The following is a 13,785-nucleotide window of genomic DNA, read 5'->3' as shown; positions in this document are numbered from 1 at the left end:
TGCTGGGTTTGCCGTTCCTGCTGCACACAGGGTGAACAACGGAAGTAAACTTAGGTGGAAATCCTTAGCCTCCAACACGTACAGAGCCAGAAGTTACCGTGCAGCGTGGGAAGCGTTCTGCCTGAGTCCTGGGAAACGTGCACCCAGCGAGAGGTGGACCCTCTGTGAAGTGAGGTCGCCTTTCCTGGGGAATGCAAGCAGGTAGGGAGAGAGAAATAGGCTCAGACCAGAGATCAGCCTGGTTAAAACGGAAAAAAAACAAACGGTTTGGCAGGCTCAGAGGGAAGCCCACGCCCACACCAGGAAGAGGAGCTCGGATTGCTGGGGTGGGTTGTGGCAGCCAGTTCACATCCCCACATCAAAGCACAGCACATATGGGCCTTGTCCAAGATGACCGAGTGCTCACTCAGCAGCCTGGAATGCCCAGATGAGATGGCAGGTCTGCCTGTGGCCCCCACACCTCCAGAAGGGGCCTCATGCTTCCAAGTGCAGACACACAGGAAGGGGAGTCCAGCCCGCCTTGAGTGTGGCAGGCTGCTGATGGCAACAGAAGTGCCAGGACTCTGTCTCTTCCTCCACCCTGCAGAGGCCTTCCCCGAGAATGACTGCAAGGGAGCCCAGGAGAAGGTTTTGTGGAGTGGCCAGTAATGAGCCGTGGCCATTTGCATTCTAAATGGACACCATATCGCCACCAGGAACAGCACCCAGGGTCCATCTGGTGGAGGGCTGTTAATGAACTCCTGGTGTACAGAGACCTCTCCTGCATGACTTTACCAGGCAAGCAGGAGCTGAAGGAAACCAAGGATTTTCCGGCCCTGGCCTGGCCATCACGCTCTGACCAGCCCTCCCTCCCTCTGCTGCTTGCCAGCGTGTGCCCCTCCTGGCCCTGTGCCCCTCCTGGCCCTGTGCCCCTCCTGGCCCTCTCTCCCACTATACTAACTCAGAGCACATCATCAGCTATGATAGGATGGACAGCTCATTTCCTTCTGTCTCCAAAAAAAGGGCAAAGATGTAGTTAGGCCAGCTTGTTAAAATCCACTGTGGAGACCGGTGAGGTGGCTTAGCAGACAGAGGCCACAACGCCGGACAACCTGAGTTCAGCCCTCAGAACCCACGTGGTGGGAGGAGAGAATTGACTTCTGCAAGTTTTCTCTCTGGCCTGTGCACATTTGCACACACACACACACACACACACACACACACACACACACACACTGTGGAACATTTAGTCACACATTCATACATAACATAAATAAGTAATAAATAAACGTAATTTTTAAAATGTTTCAAAGGATTCCCTGGAACCGAGGAAATGGCTCAGTTCTAGCTTGCGTGCTGAGTCCTGGCAAATGGCAAGGAAATGCTAAGGCCATACATACCCTGGTCCTGCTCAGTGCTGCAACTCGAGGTAAAAATCAGGTAAACGTCACAGACAGAACAAGCTGTCAGAGTGCCACGCATGAGGTGACAGAGCCCCTGAAACTCACCAGAATGGCCCCTGTCCCTAAAGATAGCTTAGTACCACCACAACTAGCAAGGTGCTACCATGGCTCAGCCCCCTTGGGGGCTGCTCCTAAGGCCCTGAAGATCCCAAATCTCACATGCTCTGTCCCTGTGTACATGGGTGCTGCATTCACACGTCTTCTCATATTCTTTAAATCACCTGTAGACTCCTCATCTATCATGTATGTTATATACATCATGAAGAAAAACATAAATTCTATGTAAATGCTTTTATTCTGGGTTGGTTAGGGAATGAACCCAAGGAAAAAACTCTGTGTGTGTTCAGTGCAGACAATTATTTTCTTCCCAAATCTCTTAAATCTTTGGCTGGCCAAACATATGCATGTAGAATCACAGAGCCAGAGAATCAAATGCAGTCATTTCTTTTTATAGGACTTATGTTTTTGAATGTACATTAATATAAAAGCAACACATAGAACATAGCATTCTAGTGCAGCATTATCAGTCCGATTGATCAAAACTGCTCTCCAGCAGTGGAATGTGACGGGGCCCTGGGCGGCCTCCCAGCTCCATGCCTCTACCCTCCAAACCCCAAGGATCCAAGCAGCCCAACCGGGCAAGGTGTGTGTGGCATGCTGCCAGGCGGCATCTTCCAGAGCAGAGGGCACTTTGGGCTCCTCCACCCAAAGCACAGTAAGGAGGATCCCAGTGCAGGTGCCACCAACTATGACCCATGTGGGACCCTACACAGGTCTTACCCATCCCAATCTCCTGCCCTTCTGTCTTCCCCCCACAGGCTTTGAAATGTCTCTCTTCTTATAATGGTGAAAGTTCTAGAAAAATGGAAAAGAAAAGCCCCAGAGATGTCTATTATGAATGTACATTTCTTCTTGAGCAGCTGCCATGGTTGATGGAAGATGGGCAGTGTTCTCTCTCTCAGGTTACCCTCCTACTTCTGAATCTTAGAAAAACCAAAGGAGCTTCACAAAGTCACCCTCCTTGCTCCCAGAAACTTAGCCAGTGAGAGAAAGAAGGAATCGAGAGAACATTTTATTCATAGCTGTGACTGGCCCGAGCCAGCCACAGTTAATAGAGGAGTCTCCTCCGTGGGGCCTGGGCAGTGGTCACATGTCTTCACATCAGTGTGTCAAATCCTAAAAGCCATGACTATGTGTTGCTTCTGTTTTCTGACAAAAAAAAAAAAAAAAAAAAAAAAAAAAAAAAAATGTGTGCTTTCTCCTTCCAGGTTATCCTCCACCCCACCCCAAACAGCCCCAAACAATCTGAGTGGCACAAAATGACAGTCTCCAAAAACTGCCCTGATCAAGACCTCAAGATCAAACTCGCAGTCCGAATGGATAAGCCTCAGAACATGAAGCACTCTGGGTAAGCGTTTCTTTGCCGATTGGAGACATGTGTCCATTCACTTCTAGAGACAAAAATAGAATGGGAGGGGGATGCAGCTCAGTGAGAGATCACTTACCTGCAAAATACAGGGCTCAGTTTTGGAGGCCCAGAAGTGCAGAAATGAATTAAGCAAAACCCAAAGGGACTCCAGAGAACTGTGTGGAGGGAGCTGGGAAGCGCCGGCAATCAGCTGTTAATGCAGCCATTAAGGAATGTGGTGCTAACAGTCCCCATAGGCTTCTTCAGCTACCCCCACTGCATCTTCACTTACACATCAGGAGAATAACTCCAGGCTCCCTCTAAGAGGACTCCCAGTACAATTCAAACCGAGCCAAAGCATGATGAGGTTTGCGCTTGTGGGGGTTCAATGGAGTATGTGTTCCTTCCAGAGACCTTCAGGAGGCCCTTCCTCTCACCTTGGTGGATAAGCAAGTGCCTAAATCAGCTCAAAAGCGATGTCAGGTTGACTGAAGTAATAGCTCCTCAAAATTGAAAATCTGTAGCCTTCATTCTGTGAAGGTTTGCAGGAATGGCCAGTTGAGTGACTTCAGGCAGAGGAAGAAGAATAGGGAAATGTGGTTTCGCTTTACAGAACAAAGCAATGATTAAAAAAAAAAAAAGGTTGATTATGTCTGGTTTCTGGGCAGCCACAGCCTGCTAAATTATCTTGTAAAATATGAGCCTTTGCAGAGGAACAGGGCCATGTAATTGTGGAGAGGAGAGGTCTAGACAGCAGAAGAGACTGGGCTCTTTGTCAAACGCTGTGCAGGTACCATGTGTCAACTGGCCGTCACTCTCCATGGCCATATAGTGACTAGAAAGCTCTCCCAAGTTCCCTTGAAAACTCAGCCTTGCGTACATGGCCTGGAAGTCTATGGAGGTGGGAAACCTGTTACCAAGTGATAGCCAGCAACACAGGCCAGGAAGAGAAGCCTGCAAGAAGTCCAAAATAACAACCAGGACAGGAAGTGGACATCCTCGTGGACTAGCAGAGCTCATGTCATGTGGTCAGTGCCCACCTGTGATGCCTTTCAAAGGCTGCTTACAAGGTGGATGCCACGTCCAGAATGCCACGCCTACCTTAGGCTTGTAGAAGTTACACTGCATATTGTTGATACCAGGCTATGCCCAAAGCCAGAGGTGGGATTAAAGTGTGAGAAGCCTGTGAGGAAACATACCAGCTACTTGCACACTTACTCCTTACTCAGCCATCACTTGTGAGACCAATCAGCTGTTCCTCATTTCAGTGAACATCTTGTCAAATAAACATGGCACAAGTTCAAAGTCAACCTGGGCTGTGTGCTAAGACCCTGTCCAAAAAAAAAGTGTTGAGGAAATAGCCCTATCAATAAAGTGCTTGTTATGAAAGCAAGAGCTCCTGAGTTTGGACTCCAGCTGCAATCCCAACACTGGGCAGGCAGAGGCAGAGGACCCCTGGAGCTGACTGGTCAGTCAGCAACCTGGTCAACTGGGTAGGCACCACTTTCAATGTGAAAAACTGTCTCAGAAAATAAGGTGGGAAGGGACTGAGGAAGATGCCTCTTGCATCAATACAAACACACATGTGTACACACACACACACACACACACACACATGTACACACACATATGCACACACACATACACACATGTGTACACACACATACACGCACGTACGTACATACACACATACACACACATGCACACACCCATACATTCACATACCATCACAAACATGCATGCTACATGCATACACAGAACCATGCTCCTGAGGCCAGCTTTTCTTTCTCCTTATCACACTCCTGGTACGTTTTTCAAAATTATGAACAACATTTTCCCCAATATCCCTTCTAGCTCCAAGCTCCGTAGACTTGGTTTCAAGATAAGAGTTGAGTATTGGCAGGTTCCTGTAGTATTTGAGGAAATGTCATCCATCTTTAGCACAACACTGACTCATAAACAGTAAATATCTGTTATAGGAACCAGAGTATGAGTGAGCAGGATGGAGGGAGAGAGAAACAGGCAAGGGAGCCGACCAGAGAGAGCATGCATGCAGAAGCACCATCCTCACGTGACTTTTGAGAAGTCTTTAGAGGAGCTAGAGCCCCATTCCACAGGCTGGGTTTCTTTGAACCCCTCTCCAAACCCTCTTCTATCACCCCCAAGCAGACACCCCACACAGTATTATTCTCTGCATTGGACAATCCCAGTTTCCCATATTCTCCCCATTTGCTCCATGGAGGAAGAAGTCCATGATTTAGATTCAGGAGCCTTTCTGTGGACTCACTGGTGAGTGTGCTGGCATATTGTAGGCCACCTTCACAGAATGAATGATGGAGGAGATATTGAACTTATGTCTGCCAAGTTCCCAAATGAATGTATCACTGGACCACCATTCAAAAATGACTCCTGTCAACAATTATGCCCGGAGAGTCTGGAACAGCTTCAAAGTGTGAACATGACAGCAAGTCAGACCCAGTGTGGCCCCAAATGGGACAAACAACCTTAGCCACATAGGGAATAGTTAGGAAAGGAAAAGCATTTCTGGAGGGAGTTGGGAGATGTCCTGTTTTATAAAGTACTTGCCATGAAAGTGCAAGGACCAGAGTTCATTGTGAGGGTCCACATACACAGGCCGTGGTGACACACACTGATAATCTCTGCACTGGGGGGTAAACACAGCAGGGCCTCTGGAACTCGCAGCTTCCTTGGTGAGCTTCAGGCCAAGGAAGAGAACTCATCACAAAAAAATAGGATGACAACACCTTTGAAATGACATCCAAGGCAGATATCTGGACTCCAGAGGCCATGAACCTCATGCATGTGCACACAGACACACATGAACATGCACAATGTTTCTGGACCTTTTTTCCACTTAAACACAAGCAGTAGGGAGATTGAGCCCTATGGTATGGGGAAGGTGGATAAAAGCAGTAAAACCACATCTTAATAGGGAGCATCCTGAAAGAACACAGCTGAGACTCACGGTCTAGCTGCTCAAGCATGCAAACAGAAAGTCTGAAATCCTGGGGATGCCCCTGGATGGTGTGCTGTGGTTCCCACGAGAACTCTACAGAGTTTTCTAAGGCCAGGGACTTAAATCAGCAGTTTCTTTCAGCTTGAACATTAGCATATAGGAGGATTTGAGAATTAAGTACTCCAGGTGGCTTTCTGCTTCTCATCTCCCCTCCACAGGGGGAGTTCAAGGAAAGGGGTCCATTCACATCTCTCTCCACATTTTATCTCTGAAACAGCCCTACAGAGAGCAGAAAGCACCATCATCCCATCTTAACATGGTCCCTCCCTTCAGCCAGGTGTTGAGGCTGACAGCCTTGAGGTCATGCTGGACGTTTCTCACACTTCTTACCATGGACACTGTCCATCATCAAATCCCTTCTGCTCCGTGTTCAAGCTGGATCCTGACTCCAGCTCCTCATGCCACTCCTCTCCCTCTTCCTGCACTCCAAGCTTCCTTTCCTTCTCCCTCCACTTGTCCAGTTACCTCTCGCTCATTCTTTACTTCCCGGTAGTCTATTCCATACTCTGAAATTTTCTTTTTAAACATGGTCCTGTCACTTAAGTGCTAGAAAAGATCCAGTGAACCTCCATCTCACTCAGAGCAAAGGTCTGGGCTGTTGCCATAGCAACAAGGCAGTACCTATCTGCCCCTGAGCACTGCTGCAGCCACACTGGCCTCCTTGGGTCCTGGAGAAGCACAGGCTACCCCAGGGCCTCTGTGCTTGCTGTCTCCTCTGCCTCTTAGGGCCCCTCCTGTCCACCTAGCTTCCTGGGAATGTCTCCGAGCCATGTGAGAATGTCTTCCTTTGTTCTCTGGAGTGTCATGAGGGCCCTCTTTCTTCCTCTTCCCTCTCCCCTTGCCTTCATTATAAAACAACTCTCCACATGATAGAGTACATGCATCTCCTTGTTCCTCGATGTTCTGTCTTTCCTCCTAGAATGTCAGTTCCTTTCCATAAGGCCACTTCTCCTCTTCAGTCACAGTACCTAGCCCAGGACATATATTTTATAATAGCCTCATATATTATTTGGATCCTACTTTACAGATAGATAAATTGAGGCTCATTATAATGAAAACCCTTGTGAGTCCAAGTAAGCACTGAGGTTTCTTTCTCAGTTCAGGAACCTTGGCTAACTCTGCATGGCCCAGCTCAGGATTTATCCAAGGAGCCACTGTGGCCACCAGCAATAATTCATACCTTCTCTGTCTCTCTGTTTTAGCACGGGGGTGTGGGGGTTAAAGCCCTCACAATATAGCTCCTTTCCTCTTCCATTGTCTTGACTGGGCCATAGTATAGACCTCCAGTTCTTCAAATCCATCACAGCCCTTAGCTACCCACAGGTCCCCAAAGGGCCTGCATTCCTGTTGGCCCAAGCTGTGCACCACACTGCCAGGCTGGGCAGCGGAAAGGCTAAGAGGACTCCATGTTCTTTGCTCTGCTCCCATATTCACAATTTCTGTCAATTAGGTTGGGGTGTCTAATACTGCTCGGGTATTCTGTCTCTGTCTCTGTGTGTGTCTCTCTGTCTCTCTCTCTGTCTCTCTTTCTCCCTGTCTTTCTGTCACAGTCTCTCTGTCTCTCAGTCTCTGACTGTCTCTTCTTTCTGTCTACTTCTGCTCTGTCTCTATCTCTTTCTGCCTCTCTCTGTCTCTCTCTGTCTCTGTCTCTGTCTCTCTCTTTGTGTGTGTGTGCGTGTGCGTGTGCGTGTGTGTGTGCGTGTGTGTGTGTGTGTGTGTGTGTGTGTGTGTGTGTGTGTGTGTGTTTGAGACAGGTTCTTATGTAGCTCAGGTTGGTCTGGAACTCATTTTGTAGCCAAAGATGATCTTGTGTCTGATCCTTCTGCTCCATCGCTGGATTACAGGTATGCACTACCACACCTACCACACCTACTGTTGCTGGGCGGGGGGAGGACAATGGGGCCTAGGGCTTTGTACTCACCAGATAAACACTAGTCTAACTAAGGCCATTCCCAGCCCCCATTGCTGATTTCCTGTTAGTGATGTAGTTATATCAAAATCTCTGGCTATAGCCTTGGCTATATTTTCCTTGCATTTCTGTTCAGTTTTGTTCAGTGTGTGTCAAATCTTTTTGAGTAGATGTAGGAAATTTTAAATTTGTTTATCCTCTTGGTGAATTAGCCCACTTATCAGTTTAGAACAATCTTCTGTATCTCTGTGCCAGTATTTTTGCCTTAAGATTTACTTTATATGACAGTAATGTGGGCACCATGGCATTGTAAAGAAAATGGCTATTAGTAAGGTGCATCCTTTTGTAGCATTCTATTTTTAACTTAGTTTTGTCTTTGAAGGTCATTTCCTGTTGGATGTGGTGGCACAAACCTGTAATCATAGCTCTCAAGAGCCTGAGGCAGGAAAATAGAAATCCCTAAGCTAGCCTGGGCTACAAAATGAAACTCTGTCTCTAAAACATTAAGTAAGTAAGTAGCATAAATTACCTGTTTTTCCCCTTTGCAGTACAGATTTAGGTAAGGCTCTTAATTCTAACCTGAGTCTCTTTGCCTTTTGATTGAGATATTTGCCTACTTACACTTAGTATGATAACTGATAGGGCAAAGTTTAAATTTATCATTCTGCCATTTGTCAGTTAAAAACTGTGAGTATATAAGATGGAAATGAAGAGAAGAGAGGACACGTATGTGTGCCACAGCGTGCGCATGGAGGTCAGGGACTACCTTTGGGATTTGGTAAATCACCTGCCCCACCCCCACCCCCACCCCGGGGTACTCTGGTCATCAGGCTTGCATAGCAAAGGTCTTGACAGCTGAGCTATAGTCATCTTGCTGGTTTTCATCTCTTTGTCACATCTGGTCTTCATGTATTCGCTTCTTCAGTTTTTTTCTTTCTCTTTTCAGAAGAACTGAATTTATCTAGGGTTCTATTCCACCTTCTTTATTACACATTTTTGTTGTAGAATATTATTTTAAGGTGCGTTCCTTTTGTTTATGCTGTGGAACATTTGTCTAATGATGCGAAGATATTATTAAATAAAATTCACCTGTGGTCAGGAGGCTGAGTCAGCAACTAGCTGACAGGAAGTGGTAGGGAGGAGCCGGGTGGAGAAGGGTCTTTAAGGAGGGGCGAGGAGAAGCAGGAGGGCCTTTTGGAGGACACAGCAAGGAGAGGAGGTGACCTACTTGCTTCAGCCTCTCTGAGGAGCAGAATTCCACCTTACCCTTTGAATCTTGAGTTCTTTAGAAGAAGAGAGATAGAGTTAAGTTCCCTGTGTAGCCTGGAGGAACAGAATTCCCTCAGGCTGGGTTTGTGAGGCCTAACCACTCTGGTAGCCCTGGAGTTGCAGCCACTGACTCTGTGGCTTAAAAGGCAGCAACAGTTTAAAAAAGGACAACACACTTTCACCATCCCTACCACCACCCTACCACCCCACCATCCCTACCACCACCCCACCATCCCTACCACCACCCCACCACCCTACCACCACCCACCATCCCCACCACCCCACCACCCCACCATCCCTACCACCACCCCACCATCCCTACCACCACCCCACCACCCCTACCACCACCCCACCATCCCTACCACCACCCCACCATCCCCACCACCCCACCACCCCACCATCCCTACCACCACCCCACCACCCCACCATCCCCTACCACCATCCCACCATCCCTACCACCACCCCACCACCCCACCATCCCTACCACCACCCCACCATCCCCTACCAACAACCACCCCACCATCCCTACCACCACCCCACCACCCCACCACCCCACCATCCCTACCACCACCCCACCATCCCTACCACCACCCCACCATCCCTACCACCACCCCACCATCCCCCACCACCCCACCACCCCACCATCCCCTATCACCACCCCACCATCCTCTACCACCATCCCACCACCCACCATCCCCTGTAGACGCTCATCCTCTCTGTGCTTCCTCCGCCCCTGTCAGTGCAAACAACCACCTGACCTCCTGGAACTGTTGTAAGGATTAAAGGAGTTACGGCCTGTAGAGCGTTATCTAGAACTAGTTTTGAAACATGGCAGCTAGTTCCACAAAAGAATTGGTGATAGTAATGGTGGTGGTAAGAGTGGGTGGTGGTAGGATGGTGGGGTGGTGGTAGGGGATGGTGGGGGGTGGTAGGGGATGGTGGGTGGTGGTAGGGATGGTGGGTGGTGGGGTGGTGGTAGGGATGGTGGGGTGGTGGTAGGGATGGTGGGGTGGTGGTAGGGGATGGCGGTGGTGGGGTTAGTGGCCATCCCTGTTGCCTACTTTTTTGAGGGGAGGTATTTTATTTTATTTTGTTTTTGATACAGGATGTCACTATGTAGTCCTGGCTGACCTGGAGCCCATTGTGTAGACTAGTCTGGCCTTGACTCACAAAGATCCACCTGCTCCTGCCCTTTCATCCATTCTCTGGCCTTTCCCAGCCGGTATTTCTACCCACTGGAACACTTGTAAGGGCTGCTGCAGCTGTGGCCTTTCAAGCTTCCTGTCCTCCTTCAGTTTGCAGGGAAGTGCTGGGCTTGGTGTGCGGCCTCCTGCTGTGCCCTGGTCTCTTCTAAGAAGAAACTGCCCCTAACAGAAAGAAATGAGTTCAAGAGATTTGCTGTACAAGATGGCAACCATGGTTAAAATCACATAGTCACTATACCTGAAAAATCCCCAAGAGAGTGGACTTTGAGTATTCTCATCATTAAAAAAGTCAAGAGCATGTAAAGTAATAAGCTAATTAGTTCAATTTAACCATTGTATTCATATATGTGTGTATCATAAACATATATGATTTTATTTGTCAATTAAAAATATGTTTAAATGACTTTTTTTAAAAAAAAATCATAAAATAGTTTAAAATACCTGACAAGAAAAATGTCCTGCTTTATAGCCTCTTGATATACCAGACACTGAGGACACACACACTGAGGACACACACACTCAGGACACACACACTCAGGACACACACACTCAGGACACACATACTCAGGACACACACACTCAGGACACACACACTCAGGACACACACACCGAGGGACACACACACTCAGGACACACACACTCAGGACACACATACTCAGGACACACACACTCAGGACACACACACTCAGGACACACACACTCAGGACACACACACTCAGGACACACACACTGAGGACACACACACTGAGGGACACACACACTCAGGACACACACACTCAGGACACACACACTCAGGACACACACACTCAGGACACACACACTGAGGACACACACACTGAAGACACACACACACTGAGGACACGCACACTGAAGACACACACACTGAGGACACGCACACTGAGGACACACACACTGAGGACACACACACTGAGGAACACAAGGGCAACAACACCTCCTTCTGGCCATTCTCCATCTAGACCAGAGCAACACCAACATGTCTTGGCCCTGGGTCCCTCAGAATGTCACATTTGGTCAGTGTCTCAACCACTCATCCCATGTGAATAACCTGGAGGCAGGGGATTCTGGGAAATGTCATTCCTCTGCACTTGGTGCTCATGTCCAGGCGACCTGGAAGAAGATACATAATAAAACATTTTCACCACCAACCACTAATGAGCTGTGCCACGTGGGAGTTTGGTGAACAGTATGAATGCTCCTTAAACAGAGCTATGTTCCTAGCACATATTAAAATTCCAGTGCTGCAAGAGCCAAGACTGCACATGCACACACGCGCGCACGCACGCGCGCACACACACACACACACACACACACACACACACACACACACGTTGCAGGCGTCACCACATGGCTGCCCTCCCCTGTTGTAGGGGGAGACCTGAGGCCAGGGGAGTGTCAATGGCTCTCCTGCTGAGGGTGTTCCTGCAGTGAGCACAGCCCGAATTCACCACCCTCTTTTTTTTTTAGTCCGCTCACTCAGGCCTCACCTCTCACTCAGATGCCCTCAACAAACGTCAGGGACATCAGTGGTCCACTCATGTAGGTTTCATAAAATGTCACAAGAAAATCATGATACAAAATACCAACAGAGCTCCAAAACCAGATGTGTGGCCTCACTATTGACTTCCCTGCACATACCTCAGAAGCTAAATAGAAAGTGAACCAAGCCTGTTCACTGTTACTCTTGCCATTGTTAGCAGTGATGAGCAGAAGAACAGGAACACCTGCTCATAGCATGCATGTCTCCGCAGTCTCATAGCACAGGAAACGGACATTATGTCATCCCCATGTCACAACTCAGGAAACTAACTCAAGGAGAGTTAGTGTGAGCGCCAGAATAACCTCTTAGGTGTCCCCTTCAGTCTGAGATATAAGAAACACCTGTAACTGGTGTGTGCGTGTGTGTGTGTGTGTGTGTGTGTGTGTGCGTGTGCGTGTGCGTGTGCGTGTGCGTGTGTGTGTATGTGTGTGTGCATGTGTGCATGTGCGTGCGTGCGTGCGTGCGTGCGTGCGTGCGTGCGTGTGTGTGTGTGTGTGTGTGTGTATGTGCACAGCCTTGGCTCTTGCAGCGCTGTCATTTTAATATGTGCTAGAAACATAGCTCTGTCTGTTAAGCATTGTGCCACGCCTCTGCCCACTACACCCTGGCATATCTGATGGTCAGCCCAGGCTTCCAGACTACCTGAAGAAAGCACTGGAACAGGAATGCTGCAGCATTTGATGAGTGTGTTTGGAGTGGGGCTTGAAGTGGGGAGCCACCTGTGTGTCTGTAGTCTCATAGCCTCCATCTGCCCCAGGTACTGTGCATTCTGTCCAGGGTGGGAACAACGTGGGGCTCACCAGACAGACAGGGTGCCTCGCGGCCCTCAGTGCTTCTCGGTTTTGACACCTTCTGGCATGTGTCACGTTGGCAATCCTTCCAAGGAAAGCCTCGAAGGGAGAGCCCCATCCTCACACAAACCAACTGGTACTTTCCAAAGGAGAATTGCGAATTTCCCCTGACCCCACCAGCTTTCACTCAGATGCCTCTAAACAGAAACCCCTCTCCAGTTAGAAACACAACTCATGGGGTTTGTTTTTCACTTCTTAAACGTAAATGTAGTGAACTAATATGTAAAATCAAAAATGTATGCACAGCTATAGGGTACCAAGTAATTCTCTAGTGCATGTATACACTGTGTAATTTGTGGGTGAAGGAGGATGTTGGTGCACATGTGTGCAGAGGCCAGAGGTCAAACTCAAGTGTCATTCCTCTGGAGCTGTTTACCTTGCTTTATTCTTAAGACAATGTCTGTCATTGATTGGCCTGGAACTTAGCCATTATGTTAGGCTGGCTGGCCAGTAAGCCACAAGGATCTGCCTGTCTCTTCCTCCTAGTGCTGTGATTACAAGCACATGCCAGCAAACCCTGCTTTTGTGTATGGTTCTGGGGAACAAACTCGAGTCCTTACGTGGCAGGCACCTAACTGACTGAGCCTCCTCCCCAGGCCCACACTGTGTAATTGAAATCAGGACAAACTTACCTATGCCCTCCAACATCGAGCATTTAAATTTGCATTTGCACTGTTTGAAGTGCATTGCGCACAACTATCGCTTGTGCGGCCATACCCTGCAGGGCACCCCAGCGTTCCTCACTCCTCCCTCTCTGCTGTCTTCACCGTGGACCCCCACCCCCCACCCCTCTGATACCCTGACTCTTCATTAACCCTAGATGGGGAGGCACACCCTAGAAGAGCACAGGGAAAAGTTGTTCTATAGTGAGGTAGCTCTGAGTTTAAATCCAGGTCATGACACTCAGTGGCTGTGAGGAGCCTTGCAAAAGCAGCGTAAACAGGGGTAATAATACAGCGCTGTGGCTAATGATCACTACCGACTTCGTGTGCACTTCTCTCATGGCTGCACATTCTGTGCAGAACTGCTCCACATTCCACGAGGCACAATTCCTTAGTCAGGGTCTTGCCTCCTCTCCAGGTTATAATAAATCTGTGCCAAGTGCC

The 13,785-nt window shown here is 48.5% G+C and overlaps 1 protein-coding gene across 12 annotated transcripts in view; it reads left to right on the top strand.

Annotated features, from left to right (window-relative positions):
* The first annotated feature begins 2,672 nt into the window (after positions 1–2,672).
* The window catches only part of LOC114700784 (calcium-dependent secretion activator 1), a 178,584-nt gene continuing 167,471 nt past the window's right edge, over positions 2,673–13,785 (top strand). For all 12 annotated transcript variants that reach the window (XM_028880565.2, XM_028880570.2, XM_028880569.2 and 9 more), the window contains exon 1: positions 2,673–2,850. In XM_028880565.2, coding sequence (XP_028736398.1) covers positions 2,690–2,850 — 161 coding nt within the window. In that variant the 5' untranslated portion in view covers positions 2,673–2,689. The remainder of the gene's footprint in view (positions 2,851–13,785) is intronic.

This window comes from Peromyscus leucopus, chromosome 9 (genome assembly GCF_004664715.2).
Source record: "Peromyscus leucopus breed LL Stock chromosome 9, UCI_PerLeu_2.1, whole genome shotgun sequence".
NCBI classification, from domain to species: domain Eukaryota; kingdom Metazoa; phylum Chordata; class Mammalia; order Rodentia; family Cricetidae; genus Peromyscus; species Peromyscus leucopus.
This window is presented reverse-complemented; position numbering and strand designations above follow the sequence as displayed.